Source organism: Lepus europaeus, chromosome 20, assembly GCF_033115175.1.
Source record: "Lepus europaeus isolate LE1 chromosome 20, mLepTim1.pri, whole genome shotgun sequence".
Classification (NCBI taxonomy): domain Eukaryota; kingdom Metazoa; phylum Chordata; class Mammalia; order Lagomorpha; family Leporidae; genus Lepus; species Lepus europaeus.
Genome location: NC_084846.1, coordinates 66,693,918 through 66,711,667, shown reverse-complemented (window position 1 = coordinate 66,711,667; position 17,750 = coordinate 66,693,918). Strand labels below are relative to the sequence as shown.

General features: G+C 57.6%; 1 protein-coding gene across 3 annotated transcripts in view; it reads left to right on the top strand.

The window, feature by feature from the left end:
• GRB10 (growth factor receptor bound protein 10) overlaps positions 1-17,750 on the top strand; it is a 111,370-nt gene that overhangs the window by 14,273 nt on the left and 79,347 nt on the right. For 2 of the 3 annotated variants that reach the window (XM_062178457.1, XM_062178456.1), the window contains exon 2: positions 11,364-11,448. The exons of the other annotated variant lie outside the window; for it this stretch is intronic. In XM_062178457.1, the coding sequence (XP_062034441.1) occupies positions 11,424-11,448 (25 nt within the window). In that variant the 5' untranslated portion in view covers positions 11,364-11,423. The remainder of the gene's footprint in view (positions 1-11,363; positions 11,449-17,750) is intronic. 3 annotated transcript variants of the gene reach the window in all.

Below are 17,750 nucleotides of genomic sequence, written 5' to 3'. Positions count from 1 at the left end.
CAGAAATTTTCTGAAAAGGACATTTTGTCACGTAACAGTGATTGTCAATCATGCTATTAAAGATTTCTTTATTTGCAAAGCAGAGTTAGAGAGCGGACGAGCTTCCAGCTGCTGGTTTTACACCCTGGTGGCTGTTACAGCCAGGGCTGGGCCAGGCCAAAGCCAGGAGATTCATCCGAGTCTCCCACATGGGTGGGGCAGGGGCCCAAGCACTTGGGCCATCATTCACTGCTTTTCCCAGGACACTAGCAGGGAGCTGGATGGGAAGTGGAGCAGCTGGGACACAAACTGGTGCCAGTATAGGGTGCAGGCATGGCAGGTGGCAGCTTTACCTGCTGTGCCACAACACGGACCCCAGTATTGCTATTAATTAAACAGGAATTTCTGCCAGGCATTTTCTGTGATGAGCTGTCCGCTGTTCTAAGTGACATTTTCAAATGTGTCCACACTTTATTCTGGTTATCAATGTTTGTGTAGAGCCCTTCTCTGACATTTGCCTGGGTCCTCATGGGCTTTCTCCTGTGGTTTCTCTTTTGTTTATGGTGGTAGGATACTTTTAGAAAGATCTGAGACCTTTTGAATCTTGAACAGCCTGGGAAGCCCTCCCTGCCTTCGTGTCAGGGTTGTAGGATTGGTGTCCTCAGCGAGCCTGTGAGTTGTGACACCTCACGCCTCACTGGGTCCTGGGTGGTGCCCCCATCCCAGCAGCCAGACCGGGAGGGGCTTGGTCTCTGATGTGGACAGGAGCAGCAGTGATGTCCCAGGGGCTGGGTGCCAATGCCTGTGCCTAGCGTCTGTCAGAAGAGAAAGCTGGGCTGGCTCCTTGCTTCCGTGTAAGGGGAGGTGGCACTAGTGCAGCTTCTCTTCCTGCTCCGGAGACGCCGTGTTCTGTGTCAGTGTCCACTCCAGGGCAAGCCTCTCCTTAGTGTCGCCTGGCATGCTGGCCCCAAGATGTTCCCTCCTTCGTGACTCATCCCTTAGTCTTGGGTTTGTGCCTGTGCTAGTTGCTGGGTAGATGTTGCCCGTGGTGTTGAGCATCCCCGGGGCGTGCTGTCGTGTTGGACTCCTCCATGCTTCCTGGAGGTTGAAAATGCACAAGCGAGAATCGTCCCCACCAAATGAGCTCAGAAACAAGGGTGGAGGTTGGTCTGTCAATGGCAGGATTTTTGCGGAAAGTCAGTGTGCTGAGGGTGCTGCGGGTGCTGCGGGGGAAGAGGGGCCGTGCTGGGTCAGAGCCCACGGGAAGCCCTGCTGTGCTGCTTCCTTCACAGGGCTGGTCTTCTAGAGTCATCTTTTTGTGCCCCTCCTGACAAAAGGCATAGGAGGACTGATTGAATTAGCAGTTCAGATGCCAGTGTTTCGTATCAGAGGGCCTGGGTTCAAGACCCAGCCCCAGCTGCCGGTTCCAGGTTCCTGCTAAGGCAGACCCTGGGAGGGAGCAGGGGATGGCTCAAGTAGTTGGGTCTGGCACTGGGAGACCTGCACGGAATTCCCAGCTCTTGGCTCCGCCTAAGCCTCTGGCCTTTGCAGGCATTTCAGAGAGTGCGAGCACCCTCTCTCTCTCTCTCTCTCTGGTCTGTTTCTCTCTTTTTCTTTCCCAGTGGATGGGAGCACTCTCTCTCTCTCTCTCTCTCTCTCTCTCTCTCTCTCTTTCCCTCCCTCCCTCCTCTCTCTCTTCCTCCCTCACTCTGATTCTCTCTCTCACTTTCCCAGTGGATGGGAGCATGCTCTCTCTGTCTCTGTCTCTCTCTCTCCCCCCCCTCTTCCTCCCTCCCTCCCTCCTCTCTCCCTCTCCCTCTCTCTCTCTCTCTCCCTCCTTCCTTCCCTCCCTCTCTCCTCTCTCCCTCCCTCCCTCCCTCCCTCTCTGCATCCATCTCTCTTCCTCCCTCACTCTCCCTCTCTCTCCCTCCCTCACTCTCTCTCTCTGATTCTCTCTCTCACTTTCCCAGTGGATGGGAGCATTCTCTCTCTCTCTCTCTCTCTCTCTCCCTCCCTCCCCCTCCCTCTCTCTCTCCCTCCCTCCCTCTCCCTCTCTCTCTCCCTCTCTCTCTTCCTCCCTCACTCTCTCTCTCTCACTTTCCCAGTGGATGGGAGCATGCTCTCTCTGTCTCTGTCTCTCTCTCTCTCCCCCCTCTTCCTCCCTCCCTCCCTCCTCTCTCCCTCTCCCTCTCTCTCTCTCTCTCCCTCCTTCCTTCCCTCCCTCTCTCCTCTCTCCCTCCCTCCCTCCCTCTCTGCATCCATCTCTCTTCCTCCCTCACTCTCCCTCTCTCTTCCTCACTCTCCCTCTCTCTCCCTCCCTCACTCTCTCTCTGATTCTCTCTCTCACTTTCCCAGTGGATGGGAGCGTGCTCTCTCTGTCTCTGTCTCTCTCTCTCCCCCCTCTTCCTCCCTCCCTCCCTCCCTCCCTCTCTGCATCCATCTCTCTTCCTCCCTCACTCTCCCTCTCTCTCCCTCCCTCACTCTCTCTCTCTGATTCTCTCTCTCACTTTCCCAGTGGATGGGAGCGTGCTCTCTCTGTCTCTGGCTGCTACTTTTTTCTTTCCCAGTGGATAGAGGAGTTCATTCGTTTGTTCGCTCTCTCTCTTTCCCAGCGGATGGGAGCGTGCTCTCTCTCCGTCTCTGTCTCTGGCTGTTTGTCTTTTCTCTTTCCCAGTGGATGGGGAAGTGCTCACTCGGTCTCTCATTCTCTCTCTCCCATCTTTATGAATATAGATATACTCTGTCAAATAAATAAATAATAAAAACTGGCACATCTTTAATGAAGTATTCATACAGTACAGTTGCCCATTTAGGTTTAACGTGGACAACGTAACTGCAGTGAGTATATTCACAGATCATGCCGTTGATGAATGTTAACACACACCCAGATGTGGGTGCCGAACCAACAGGGCTGGCGGGGCCTCAGGGCACAGCTGTCCTGGGTGGGGTGGCGGCCCTTGTGAAGTGGCTGCGGGGTAGGCTGCGTCTCTGCTGGTCCCGCGAGGCAGGGAGCAGACGTCCCAGTCACTTGCGGGTGCCCTGGTCTTGGACTGAGTGGCTCCAGAACAGGGGAAGCTGCATTCCTGTGGCTGTAGAGTCGCCCCCTCTGATGTTCTGATGTTCTGTAGGAGGTGCTCCTGTAGCAGCTCCTGAAGGCACAGCATGTTGGGTGGAAGCCGGAAGTAGGTGCTGGGGAAAGCCTCCGTGGCTGTGACGGACCCCCGTCTTCTTAGCAGTCATCTAAGTGACCTCAGTCAGAACATCGTAGAAATGCAGGCAGCAAAGGACGTTCTGGTGCAGTAAATGAGTGTGTCAGGAGGAAGGACCATCCTTGTCACAGCCCGGTGGATGCTGGCTGAGTTGCGTCCTTGTCCTCGGCTTTGGGGAAGGCAGAATTGAAGAGCAGTGACCTGAGGCATTTGGGGGAACTGCCCAATGTCTTAGCCACGTCTGCTGAAATGTTACCAGAGAAGTGGGCTGAGGGTGGGACTTACAGGTACACTGGTGAGCGTTGGTGCTCACGATGCCCATGTGGGAGTGCCTGGGTCGGGCCCCAGCCCTGCTTCTGGGGCAGCCTCTTGCCGCCGTGCACCCCGGGAAGCTGCAGCTCATGGCTAAGGTGCTGGTGTCCCTGCCTCCCCATGTGGGAGACCCAGGTTGGGTTCTGGGCTTCTGGGGAGTAAACCACGGGATGGATCTTTCTCCATCTTTCTTTCTCTGTTTCTCTGCCTTTCAAGTAAAAATAAGTAACAATTAAAATTTAAAGAATCTCCATTTTTCTTTTTTTTAAAGATGTTATTCATGACCAAAATGGAGGCAGGAGTTAAAGATCTGGAAAAGTCTGCACCTGGCCAGGCTGCTGACCGGTTTGGGAGAAATCACTGGGTGTGTGACCCAGTGGCCCTGTGATAAGGAGATCCCTCAGTAGATAGCAGGAGGTCTGGTGCTGCCCGATGAGGGCGGAATGTTCCTGAAGGCATCCTGAGATCTTCGGCGCCTTCTCATCAAGGGTGCAGGGAGCCAGAACCCCAGAGAGAGAGCAGTGTGGCAATAGGCCCCTAGGCACCAAGAGTCACCAGCACTCCTGCCCGGTGCTGGCTCCTGTCCCTGCTACCCAGCTGTGCTCAGGTAGACTCAAGTGTAGTGGGTTCTGCTGCTCCCAGAGGCGCAGCTGTGAACCCCGGCAGCTCCTTTGTGGGACCTTGGCAGAGAACTGCCACGGGGTCAGGCTGCCACCAGGGCAGTGCCCATGGGAGTGAGGGTGCTGAGCCCAGCCACAGAGAGGGGGCCACTGCACGGGGCTGTCAGAGCAGGGTAGCCCCCCAACACCCCACAGCTATAGGGGCACCAGTGGGCAACACCACCCTGGGCCCATAGGAGCTGCTGTGTGGGCTGCACCCAGCAAAGCTGGGGCTGAGGAGCCCCAGGGCCTTGGGTACCCACCCACACCCCAGTGTCCTACAGGGGAACATGGGGTCAGAGCTTAGTTGGTGGCCTTAAGAGGCAATGTTTGCCCTGTGGGGCTGTGGATTGGTTGAGACCTGTTATCACTTTCTTCCTGCCTCATTCTTTTTTTGGAATGAGAATGTGTGTTTGGTGCCTGTCCCACCCTGTGTTGTGAAAGCAAATGACTTGTTTGGCTTCGCACGTTAACAGCTTCTGAGCCTTTTGCCTCAGTAGAAGCCTACAGTTGGGTCTCATGTGTGTCTGATTCGGAGGCTTCAGACGAGCTGTGTTGGGAGGACACAGACCTGGGAGGCTGTTGGGGTGGGAGGGGAGTGTTTCATATGTGGGATTTGAATCTGGGGGCTGTCACGTTGGGAGGCGATGCCCTCTGTGGCTGGTGGGCAGCCTTGGAGGGGAGTAGCTGGGATCTCTTGCTTGCCCTTCTGCCTTCTGCCATGTGAGGACACAGCAAGGCCTTCCCCAGCCTGCTGAACTGTGAGAAGTGAGTTTTGGTTCTTGACAGTTCCCTGTTCTCAGGAGTTCTGCTGCAGCGGCACAGGCTGAGACCTACACGTGCACGTTCACATCTATGTGACCACTTTTCCCAACAGATCCATGACCTCAGAAAGCCCTGCCATGCTCTTGGCTGTTCCCCCGGTCACCCTTCACCCAGTGCTCGGGAACTCCACTTTCTGGGCCATTTCCTGCGAATGGGATCATGGGTTCTGTGTGGCTGGCTCCTTTCTCTCAGCACAGTGTCTCCAGTGTTTACTCACACTGTGGCATGCGTTAGCACTTCATTGCATTTTATGTCTGAATAATATCCCACGGTATTTATAGCATTTTTTGTTTATCCATTAGACTGTTGATGGCCAGCAAGGAATATTCTAGTTACTGGGAATCTGATGTGAGACGCTTCCTGGGTACCTGCTCTCAGCCCCTGGGGGTGGGGGTCTAGCTGTGGAATTCCTCGACTGTGTGGTAATTCTGTGCTCCGTCTCTTAAGGAACAGCTGCACTGTTTTCCACAGTGGCTGCGCCATTTTATACTCCTCCAGCAGTGCACAAGGGCTCTGACTTTTCACATCTGTGCCAATGCTTGGTGTTTTCCTCTTTATTTATTTATTTTTCATAATGGCTGTTCTAATAGGTAGGAAGTGGCATCTCACTGTGGATTTGATTTATTTCATTGTTGAGTTCTAGTTCTTTATATGAGGGCACTCCAAAGTGTTTGTGGATACTAGAATTAAACACTGTTTATTTTGGTGAAAAAACATTTTTAAGTCTGTACATATGAAAGGTCTTCCAAAAGCTCATGGAAATGCATATTATGAAAAAATTATACGTGGATTTCTAATTTTTTGGCACTAAAACCAACTTATCTTTTAATTCCATTTTCCATAGACTTCTCCAAGTAACCTTGTACTCTGGGTGTTAATCGATTATCAGTCTTTTAGGATTTGTGACTTTTGTGCCTTTCTGTGGGTTATGTTTTCATTGTCTTGATCATGTTTTATGATACTCAAATTTTAATTTTTCGATGAAGTTCAGTTTGTTTATTTAATTCTTTGATTGGCTGTGCTTTTGGTGTTATATCTGAGAAGTTAAGCCCAGTGTCAGTATTTAACCTTACGGTTGTTCTTAGAGTTGAGTGCAGGTGATTTGACTTCTTTCCCAAGTTGGATGTGTTTCCTTTCTTTTTAATTGCTTTGCCTAGAACTTTCAAAACCATGTTGAATAGAACTGGCAAAAGCGAAGATCCTGTCTTGTTCCCGTCTTAGGGGAAAGTGTGCACCAACCCGTTCTTCTGTGAGACATTAGCTGTGAGGTTTCACCTGCCACAGTGTAGCTTCTGTTCCTTGACGGTCCTGGAATTCTTGGATTCAAGGATCCGGAACCACAAGGTGGCTGGGAAATTTGGCAGCACAGGTACGGATGCTTGTCCTGTGTGTAATGCAGTGTCCCTTCACCAGTTTCCGGATGGGATGATGTCGTGCAGCTTTGATGGATGGGTGTTGTGTAGTTTTGATGAGTGGCTATTGCAGTTTTGATAGATGATTGTTGTGGAGCTTTGAGTGACTGTTGTGTACTTTTGATGGGTGACTTTTTTTTTTAAGATGTATTTATTTATTTGAAAGGCAGAGTTACAGAGAGGCAGAGGCAGAGGCAGAGAGAGAGAGAGAGAGAGAGAGGGAGATCTTCCATCTGCTGGTTCACTCCCCAGATGGCTGCAATGGCCAGAGCTGCACTGATCCAAAGCCAGGAGCCGGGAGCTTCTTCTGGGTCTCCCATGTTGGTGCAGGTGCCCAAGCACTTCTACTGCTTTCCCAGGCCATAACAGAGAGCTGGATCAGAAGTGGAACAGCCAGGTCTCTAACCAGCATCCATATAGGACGCTGTCATTGCAGGCAGTGACTTTACTTGCTACACCACAGTGCCAGCCCCTGTTGTGTAGCTTTGATGGGTGGCTGTTGTGTAGGTTTGGGGGGCGGCTGTTGTGTAGGTTTGGGGGGGCGGCTGTTGTGTAGGTTTGATGGGTGGCTGCTGTGTAGGTTTGATGGGCGGCTGTTGTAGGTTTGATGGGTGGCTGCTGTGTAGGTTGGAGGGGTGGCTGTTGTAGGTTTGATGGGTGGCTGCTGTGTAGGTTGGAGGGGTGGCTGTTGTAGGTTTGGGGGGACGGCTGTTGTAGGTTTGATGGGCGGCTGTTGTGTAGGTTTAGGGGTGGCTGCTGTGTAGGTTTAGGGGTGGCTGTTGTGTAGGTTTGGGGGGGGTGGCTGTTGTGTAGGTTTGACAGTGGCTGCTGTGTAGGTTTAGGGGACGGCTGTTGTAGGTTTGATGGGTGGCTGTTGTGTAGGTTTGGGGGGTGGCTGTTGTGTAGGTTTAGGGGTGGCTGTTGTGTAGGTTTGACAGTGGCTGTTGTGTAGGTTTGGGGGGTGGCTGTTGTGTAGGTTTGGGGGGGTGGCTGTTGTGTAGGTTTAGGGGTGGCTGTTGTGTAGGTTTGGGGGGTGGCTGTTGTGTAGGTTTGACGGTGGCTGTTGTAGGTTTGATGGGCAGCTGTTGTATAGGTTTGGGGGGGGTGGCTGTTGTGTAGGTTTGGGGGGTAGCTGCTGTGTAGGTTTAGGGGACGGCTGTTGTAGGTTTGATGGGTGGCTGTTGTGTAGGTTTGGGGGGCGGCTGTTGTGTAGGTTTAGGGGTGGCTGTTGTGTAGGTTTGATGGTGGCTGTTGTGTAGGTTTGGGGGGTGGCTGTTGTGTAGGTTTGACAGTGGCTGTTGTGTAGGTTTGACGGTGGCTGTTGTAGGTTTGATGGGCAGCTGTTGTATAGGTTTGGGGGGGGTGGCTGTTGTGTAGGTTTGGGGGGTGGCTGCTGTGTAGGTTTAGGGGACGGCTGTTGTAGGTTTGATGGGTGGCTGTTGTATAGGTTTGGGGGGGGTGGCTGTTGTGTAGGTTTGGGGGGCGGCTGTTGTGTAGGTTTAGGGGTGGCTGTTGTGTAGGTTTGATGGTGGCTGTTGTGTAGGTTTGGGGGGTGGCTGTTGTGTAGCTTTGGTGGTCGCTGAGTGCTGCATCATAGGGCTTTGGTGGTGTGGTTGTCATGAGTTTCCTCGTTTTCCATTAGTCAGAGGGACTGGGGCTGTGGAGTTGGCGCTGGTAGTGAATGGGGTCCCCCAAGGGATCTGCAGCCCCTCCCAGTGTCACTTGGTCTCTCTGGCCTCAGCAGCAGGCAGAGAGGGGCCCTCCATCTCAGCCTTTGTGGTGACTGCTCCTGCTAGGAGCTGACAGGCCCGTCCAGGTGCCACATAGTGGAGTCGTCCTCACGCTGTCCTCTCGCTAAGCTGGGGGAAGTGATCTGCTGGGGTGCAGGGCGCTCGGGCCCCACCACGTGGCCCCCTCCCCTGAGCTGCAGGCTCTGTCCCTTCATCGGACGGTTCAGATGGAGGGACACAGACAGCTGGGGTTGGGGTCGGCCTTTTCCGTGGTTGGGGAGATCTGGTCGTGTGCGCTGCTGAGGGCTGCTGAGTTCTGACCCTGTTTTCACACAGGGACAGGGAGGCTGTAGAAGCTCTGGTCAGGGCTAGGGTTTTGCTTGAAAACTGGAGCTACTGGCCACATGCCGCTTTCCTTCTGCCTCTCCCCACACGTGTGGCTTCAGGAGACAGGGAGAACTCGTTCAGTGGCTCAGAGCCGAGTCCTGCCAGAACCCGCGAGCAGCACAAGCCACTTCAAAGGCACTGACCCTGCCGGACCCCTGCTCGGAGCCGGCCCTGAGGAATGGAATGGAGTGGAATGGAATGCCTGGCCTGCCGTGCCCCGCCCAGCTCCACGGGGCAGTGTGCAGCAGGCTGAGCCCGCCCGGCTCTGCGGGGCCGTGTGCAGCAGCTGAGCCCGCCTGGCTCTGCGGGGCGGTGTGCAGCAGCTGAGCTGCCACGTGGTTCTGGCCAGTGCTGTGCGCTCGTGCGGCCAAGTCTCAAGGTCTGAAGCTCGGTATTGTTTTAAGAAAGTCCTCTCAGCGGAGGAGGCCTGCACAGGGTCTGTGCAGCAGGCGCTGGGCGCTGGGCGGTGATTCCGCCGCGAGTGTGGCCTGGCTTCCTCCTGGTGCCCCTCGTGGGAGGCAGGCTGGGGCCGAGGACCCCTACCTGGCTCTGGGGGCCCTCTGTGTCTGAGGCAGCGGTTCCCACCCTGCGTGCTCCCAGGGTCCCGGCCGCCCTTCAGAGCAACTGGAGACACTGGCGCGCTGTGGGTGTGGAGAGCCCCTGCCCTCTGATGTTTAACAACCATTTTAGAAGTCAAGGCAGGAATTTAAAAATATGTATTCACTGCTTAAAAATTTTAAAATATGTATTCACTACAAAGAATGTAATAAGCTCCTTTAACGTAACATCTTTTGTGGAAACAAAGCTTGTTTTCACAACCAGATGAGAAGTGACATCCTGGCCATCTTGTCCACCCCTTTGACGTCTGTCCTCATAGACGGCAGCCAGCTTTTCCTGTCTGCCTGTGTTCAGTCACATGTCCTGTGGCCTCCAGAAAATTCCAGCGCACCCCTGTGAGGGACGGAGGGGAGGACAGGTGATCTGGGAGATAATTTTGGCTCCACCAGTCCTGGCGGGGTCCTGCCCCCGGGCTGTGAGTCAGCCTTTGATGGGCTCCAGGTGAGGGGGCACTTTGGGCAGAGGCCTGAGGCCAGGGGCGGGGCGGAGGCCCGGGAGGCTGAGGCCCCCCGAGGCCCACCCTGCACACCTGTTGCCGGGAGGATGGAGCCGTGCCCGGCGCCATCGTGCCAACTGCAGGCTCAGCAGCTTAGGCCTCCGACAGACCCCAAGGGGCCTCTCATACCGAACAAGGAGCTCTCCAAGCCTCTGGGCCCCTGCACACTTCTGTCCTTTTATGGACTCAAACATGGACGAGGCCTGGACGTGGCAGTGCCAGCAGCTGTCCGCCATCTCCACGGGCATTGGCCCGAGGCGGTGGGAGTTGCTAGACTCACTGGGAGTCCGGGGGCAGAGGCCCAGGCCTGGCCCAGCACTGGGGGTGTCGGGGGCGCCCTGCGCAGCTCAGCGAGACCCACAGTGCAGGAGGCCTCGGCTCTCTGCTCCCCCGGCCCCGTGTGTCTGAGACAGCAGCCCGGAGAAGCACCACAAGGCTTCATGTGAAGCGGCCACTCCTGGTGCCACCCAGGAGGACAGGAGTCCACGGCGAGCAGGGCGACCAGAAGAGGTGGCCCTTTCTGTGTGACACGGAAGACACAGAGGGTTTAGGTGAGCTGGTAAGGAGGGAGGGGGTTTCAGGGAGACCAGGGGCCTCCCTGCTCCCTCTCCCTCCACCTCCCACTCCCGCTCTGGGTGCACTGATCAGATGTCCAAGTGCTTGGGCCCCTGCGCCCACAAGGGAGACCCGGGTGAAGATCCTGGCTTTGGCCGCCCCTGCTTCTGCCCTGGCTCTTGTGGACGTTTAGGGAGTGTGCCGGCAGATGGAAGTTGTCTCTCACTGTCTCTCCCCCTCTCTCTGTAACTTCAACTTTCAAGTAAATAAATAAATAAATAAGTCCTTTTTTTTAAACAAATTTGCTTTTGTTTTGTTTTGTTTACAGAAGGCCTGATGAGGCCCAACAGTGTTGAAATGCAGAGACCCTCGGTGTGGTGCTTGGAGTTCAGAGCTCATGGCTGCAGGGTGCACACAGCTGCCCATGAGCTGGCCTTGGGCCAGGACAGGCTGGTGTGGAAGGCACCCCTTTTTCCCTGTCATGCAGGGCCACACCGAGGTGTCAGAAGTGGTGAAGGGGAGGGCAAGGGAAGTGACCCCTGGCTCCCCCTCAGCAGCCCTGGGGTCCCTGGCCCCTCCCTGAACATGCATGTGGCCACGATTGGGGAATCAGGGTCCTGAGAGGATGGGAGTGACTTGGGGGTCTCTAGGGGAGAGGGTCTGCAACATGTCTGTTGCGACTGTGTTAATGGCTCGGGCTGCAGGGAGGAGGAGAGCCTGTGAGGGGCTGCCAGAGTGGGCCTTGATGGCCAAACTCTGGCTGGAACTCACTTTGCGAGGGAGGACCCAGCGCAGCCTTGCTGGCTCCTGCCCCGCGAGGAAGGGAGTGTGTTTTAGAGGGGACTTTGCTGAGTCACCAGGGGTTCCTGGAGGCTTTCTGCTCTCCTCAGCGGGCAGGACCCTCCTTTTCCCACTGTGGCCCGCAGGGCAGAGCCCTCTCCCCAGGAGGTGGGGTGGGGGTAGCCACTTGTGGGCAGGTGACGTGCAAGGAGCTTGGACTCCTGCAGAGGTCAGCAGCCTGGGGGCCTCTCAGGCCCTGGGAACGAGCTGATCTGGAACGTGTGCAGACTTGTGCGTGCAGCCCCCACCCAACGGTGGGAAGACATATCTCCTTGCACATCCTCATTCCTGGGCGTTGGCCAGTGGGTAAGGGTTGCCTCCGCTCCTCCCTTCATCGGCAGACCTGCGGGAACCAGCTCAGAGACCCCAGCGGAGACGGCCGTGTAGCTGACGGGGCCAGCATGGAGCGCATGAGAGGACGCAGGAGTAAGTGTTGGCTGCCTGTGGCGAGGAAGTGGGGCGGGGGGTAGACAAGAGCCAGGGTGACTGTGAAGGCGGCGAAAACCAAGCCCCCGGCTGGCCGCCGGGGCCGCAGGAGTGAGGTCACCTCCCTGGCCGCGCGGAGGGCATGGCTCTCCCTCGCCGGAGAGTAGCTCCCAGCCAAGAGTCCTTTGGGGTGGAGGGGGAGGCCGTGTGAGTCTTTCTGTTCTCTCGCAGGTTGCTGGAGCCAGGTGCGAGCAGAGGGAAGCAAGCAGTGTGGCATTGCAGCCTCGCACGCTGGTTTCTCGGAGCCGTTTGTCACATCACGGCCGTTCCCTTCACTTAGCCATAGATCTGCTCTGTGTCTGCTGTCCTCGACGCACAGCCCGGGGCCCCGGGCGTGGCGGTGGGCTGGTCCTGGCGGGTTGGCAGCCCTGAGTGCAGCAGGGAGAGCGCGCTCCTGGCTGGGGCGGCACCTCTGGGGCCACCGCGTGGATGCTGGATGCCTCCCTCCCCAGCGAGCATGCACTCAGAACCCTGACCCAGGCAGCAGGCGAGGGCCCAGGGGCCTCCTTGCACAGGGAAGGAACTGGGGCTCACAGCACCATGAGGCAGCATCTGTTGCTCGTGGCGCTGCCTTCCCCGTCCCAGGTGGGTGGAATGGGGTGGTCGCCATCAGGACATGGGAGCCGAGCAGCAGTTGGGGTCCCTGTCGCACTGGGCTCCAGGGCTGGTGGTGGGAGGGAGTCATCTGGTTTCTTGGTCCCTGCCTGTTGCTCTCACAAAGTACTTGGCACGGGGTGACTTGTAAGGAATGGGGATCTAAGGCTCATGGCATCTGCCAGGCATCCAGTGACACAGAGCAGGTGCACTGGCCCTGGTCTCTAACTCCTCTTGCACAGCCACCGGTGCCGTTGTGGGGCCCCAGCCTCATGCCATCTTCTAACCGTCATCACTTCCCAGATGCCGTGTCCCCAAATTCCACGAGAGGTGGATCCTGGGACTGAGTTCCCACCAGGGGGATCGGGGTGGTAGCACCCACGCCGTAGCACCAAGCAGGGAAGATAGGCGCCTTGGGGCTAGCCGTCCAGCAGCATGGCCAGGGCCTGCAGGCCAGCCTGAGGGCGGTGTGTGCTACTCGGCCACTCCGAGACTCTGGAGGGCCACAAGTGGCTCTGCCGGTCCGACCAGCAGGTTCTGCGTTCCGAGAGCAGAGTCTCTGAGGCCCGTGTCACCACGTGGCCTGCAGCGGGCCCGGGTACGAGGCAGTGGCCGGCGCAGGGAGGCCACCCCGGAGTGAGAACCCTCTGCCTTGTGAGGCGGGAAGCAGCACCCGTGCCTCCCTCTCTGAGTTTACGGGCCCTTAGGGGTCTCCCACCTGCCTGCCCCGCACCCACAGACACATGTGCTGCTCTGGAGCTGGAGGACCAGCAGCAGGGGCCAGGTCCTCTCACTCTGCGCAGCCTCCGGCTTGCAGAACTGGGCTGGCCTGGAGCAGTGTGGGGGCTCGGCAGGCTGTGGCCAAAGTCTGAGCAGGGGCTAAGAGGGATCCACACTGGGAGCAGCAGTGGGGGCTCAGCAGGCCATGGCCGAGGTCTGAGCAGGGGCCAAGAGGGATCCACACTGGGCAGGCACCAGCGGTCTCTGCCATCTCCCACAGCTAAACTCAGGAACAGCATGGTAAGTTGGTCACTGCCTGCTGCCCGTTCCCATTCCCATGGCCCCTCCGATGCCGCTGTCCTGGTGATGTCCTGTCCTGAGCTGAGGCCGGGCCTTCCTTGTTGACACGCTTGCCGCTCTGTCCCCACAGCCGGGCTCCTGTGGTTTCTCATTGGGCACACCGAGTGATAAGGAGAACGACAGATGGCATTGTCCCTGAAACGGACAGCCCCTCAGGGGGTGCTGGAGTGTGGGGTGTGCCGGGGCCACCTGGCTGGCCTTGGTGGCGGGTAACTCCACTTGCCCAGATTCCTGCAGTGAGGAGGGGTCCTGGCCCCGTCCACATCACTCGCCAGCCTTGCCGCTTGGATGGCTCCCGTGGTTGCCCTTGGTGCTGGCTCCACGGGCAGCCATGCATTTCCCAGAGTACGTGGATTTATCTCGTGTTTTTCTTGTTTTGCATCCCATAATGTGAGACACGGAAGGAGGAGGGAAAGCAGAGGCGCAGGTCCAGCAGTGAGCAGGGTCTGCGTGGGCATTCACACGGCCCCGCCTGCAGCACTGGTGGGCTCCCTGTGTTTAGGTGCGGAGCGGGGGTTCCTCTGAGATCCCTGGAGGGCGAGCGCGAGCCTCAGGCACCCAGCCTGCTGAGGTGGGGTGGGGGCCGGGGAGGGAGAGGGGCACGCAGGGCCCCTGCGCCCGCAGCCATCCTGTCCCTACTGCTGCTCCACGGTCCCTCTTTAAGAGCTCCTGGCTGGGAAGTCTGTGGAGTGGAGAGAAACCCCGCCTCTCACTTCTCCTGTGCCAGCTGGCGGCCCTCCCTGGGGTCCCCGCTGTAAGAGATTAATGGGGACACTCGGTCGTCACGGTCGTCAGTGGCAGCGTTACCTCCCTCCTGCCCTCGCCCTGCTTCCCCGATCAGTCCTCACTCTCCCATCCTGGGCCGAGCGCGGGCGAGAGCCATGTGCTCTGTGCCTGTGTGGGACCCTCTACATGAGGGGAGGTCTAGGCAAGGGAGGCTGAGCGTCACCAAGGTCTCCCCCGCCCCTGCCAGCAGCTCTGAGCCCCCTCTGGGGCTGTGGCTTTTGGGGCTACCCATCCTGCAGGGCCATTGTGCCCCGCCTTTGTCGGCACCAGTCCTGTGGCCTTCTGCTGACAGACAGCAAGGGACAGCCCTGACGGAGGGGTGTGCAGACCTAAGGAGAGGCGGGCTCAGGGCTGTGCCACAGTGGGGGCGGCCGGCGTAGGGCGGGGGCTGGGAGCCTCTCTTCTCTGAGGAGGCTGGAGGGGGAGGCCCTCGGGGGCCTGCACGGAGCACTCCAGGCGGAGGACCGGGAGCAGCCCAAGGCCTCGGGGAGGACGGCGGCGGAGACCCTGCGTGAGTAGAGCGGCCGTGGGACAGTGGCCCCGGGTGGCCAGGAGGGAGGTGGGGGCCTGTGGGTCGGGTCTGGCAGCTATTCGGGGGCGCCCAGCACATTGAATGTGTAGTTTGGATTTGTCTCCCGCAAATTTCCAGTGTCAGGAAGTTAACTCTTCTGTCTATGTTGATGGCGTCCAGTAGCGGGGCCTCAGGAGGTGAAGGCGTGGGTGGCTCTGTGCAGAGGAAGAGGGCCGAGGGCAGCCTCCCCCTTCCCGCCGCGTGAGCAGGCGGCAGGAGGCCCTCGTCACATGCCGAGTGCTCAGCCTGCAGCACCGCGGGCTGCCTCAGCTGTCCATGATAGCAACAGAAAAGCACAGCCAGGTGGCTGCCGGTGGTGCCCGTGCGTGGGCTCTGCAGCCCAGTGGGGAGGGGTTAGAGAGCGGGCAGCCGGGTGCAGGTCAGGTTGCGAGCCTGAGGCCTGGATGGAAGGAGCCGATGGCTCTTGGACGCTCGTTCTACAGCCCAGAGCTGGGGGGTCATGTGGAAGGACATGTGAGGGACAGCGGGGCAGTGCCGCGGGTGCTCCCCCGTGAGCTGAGGGCTGGGGACTAGGGGAGGTGCACTTAGGCTGGCTGCTTCCAGGTTTCCATATTTTAATATTTACTTATTTCAAAGAGTGATGGAAAGAAAGAAAGGTGGGGGGTGGGGGGGGGGCTCAGAGAGAGACAGAGCTTCCATTGGCTGGTTCATTCCCCAAAGGTTACAATGGCCGGGGCTGGGCCAGACTAAAGCCAGGAGGCTGGGACTCCATGCAGGTCTCCCAGTACTTGGGCCATCTTCCACTGCCTTCCCAGGTACATTAGGAGGGACCTGGATGGGAAGTGGAGCGGGCAGGACTCGAACCAGCGCTCAGCTACAGGATGTCTGTCCCCAGTGGCGGCCCATGCCACAGGCTGCCTGTGACCCAGGAGAGTCCCAGTGACACAGGCACTCTGGGTGGGCTCCGTTCTGCTTTTCTGCAGCCTGGTAGGTCCCAGGTTACAGCTCCTTTGCTGCTGTCTGGCTCTCACTGGCTGCAGAGTGTTGCCAATGGCTGGCTGCTCCCGGGGCATTTCCTTGTCTGGGTTTCAGCGTGCGGGGGTCTTTGCCGGGGAAGGAGCTGGTTTCCCCTTCCTGACGCCTAGCTGGAGGAATCGGGCTGTTGCGCGACATCATTCCTCTGTGTTTGCTCCGTGTTTGCTGTGATTAAACCCTCAGCCTGTGAGGCTCGTGGGAGGTGCAGCTCCCACATGTCTTCCTGAGTGCGAGTCCCCGTTTTCCTCGCAGCTGTAACCCGGCTGCCGTCACTCACGAGTTCTGTAGACTCGGCGTCCCTTCTTGCACCTCGGTCTGCCAGGGGAGTTCCCTGAAGACTGGGGTGTGAGTGGGGACCACGGGCTGGGGGAGCAGTGGCAGGCGAGGGCGTGTTCTGCTCTCTGCTTGCTCCCTGTGAGGATCCTCCATGCACTTCTTCAGGCGTCTCATCTGTGCTTGTTCGGCGCACAGAGGGCCGGTGGTGTGCGTGGCTCGCTCTGGGTCTCACCCGTGTTGAGTGTTCTCACTGGCTCTCGGCGTTTTGGGGCCGAGGGTCCTGTGTGTCAGCTGGGACCTGGTGATTTTCGTCATTTCCCACTTGGCATCTTCATTTCATTTCTGCTTCGTCCCGAGTTCTCGTCCAGCTGTGCTGATGCCGTGACCATGGACATCCTTCTTCACTTGAAGGACATGGACTTGTGTTTCTTTAGAATGTGTGCCTTCCGCCTGCCAGAAGCTTGGGTGGATGACGTTTTCTGGGTAAGGGGTTCCCTTGTGTTCCACCTTGTCACTAACAGCTCCAGCGCTTCTGCTGTCTGTGTCTTGGAGTCCAGGGTCACCTGGAGAGTTGGCAGGGTTGGATGTCCCGGGTTTCCGTCCCTTGGCTCCGGTGCTAGTGTGTGGCTGAGTGGATGTGAACTCCTGTTGCAGTGTTGATTCTACAGCACGTGGTGTGGCGATGAACGTGCCCGCATCCCTTTGTGAGTGCAGCGCTTGGCTCGGTTAGCCTGCTGCTGCTGGGAGTCTGTTTCACACCCGAGGAGGGTCATTCTCCCGTCTTGCTCTGGGACAGACCGTCCACCATTAGTTTGCTTTGTTAGTGTTGGAATTGCTCCTCTGGGTCTCAGGAAAGCATTTGTTTGAATTTAGATTGAGCTTGCATTTCATCCATGACATTATCTTTAACTCTTAAATTAATTATTGTCGATGTCATCGAAACCTTTGCAATGCTTGCTCTCCCTGGGTAGGGGTTCATGGGTTTCTGTTCATTCAGGACTTTTTCTCCTGCCTTAGGTATGTGTGTGATGCACTGGAGCTTGCATGGGTCTGTGCTTGCGTCTGAACCAATATAGCGTATGTAGGGGGGACATCCCTAACCGGAAAGGTCCCAAATGTTCCCGACTCCCAAGTGTTTCAGGTTTCAGGGGCCCTGGTGGCGGGGGCTCACCTGGAGGAATCAGTGCACACACTCCCACTTCTGAGACCCGCTGGAGACCAGAGCGCCTCCTGTTGCAGACACGGAGCCTGTGCCCCGTGCCTCAGCCGCTTGGGAAGACCCAACTTTGTGCTTCCCTGCCTGGCCAGGAGCTCCTGGAAGCTGCACCCCAGAGCCCCGCTCACCGTCTCTGCTGGGGACAAGCTACTGAGGGAGGGGTCCTCCCGGGTGCCGCAGGGCTGTTGCTGTGTCACCGGTGCTGACTCCCACACGCCTCTGTCTCCTAGGCTTCGGTTTCCACGCCTTCCCCGGGAGAGGCGCCGTGGCAGCTGGGTTTGCCGCCCGGTCTGATGGCGCTGAGGTAGCCTCTCCCGTGTGCTTCCCGGTTCCGTTGAGAGCCGTCCCCAGGTCTGGCAGTGGCCTTTGACGGGACACAATTATGCTCCAGGGGTTGCCGCCTCGCCACTTTTGTCCCTGTCTTCCTCCGCTCCTTCTTTCTCTGCCTTTGCAAACACGCTGGCCCTCGCCGTCTGGCGTGAGATTTGCTGTTTTTCTTTACGTTAGGCGTGTCTGTGTCCTGGCCGTCCGGCCGAGCAGCCTGCGTACAAGCGCTCACTGTTACTACTATAAACGTTCAGTGTCAGAAGGAGGGCTTTTCGCTTGCTTAGGAACTTCCGGAAGTTACCAGAGATGCTAACCGGGCATCAAGAGGCCCTTTGTTCCTGAGGTATTTTGGAAGTGGGTTAAGGCGTGACTTGGTTTTGCCCAGGTCCGTGTATT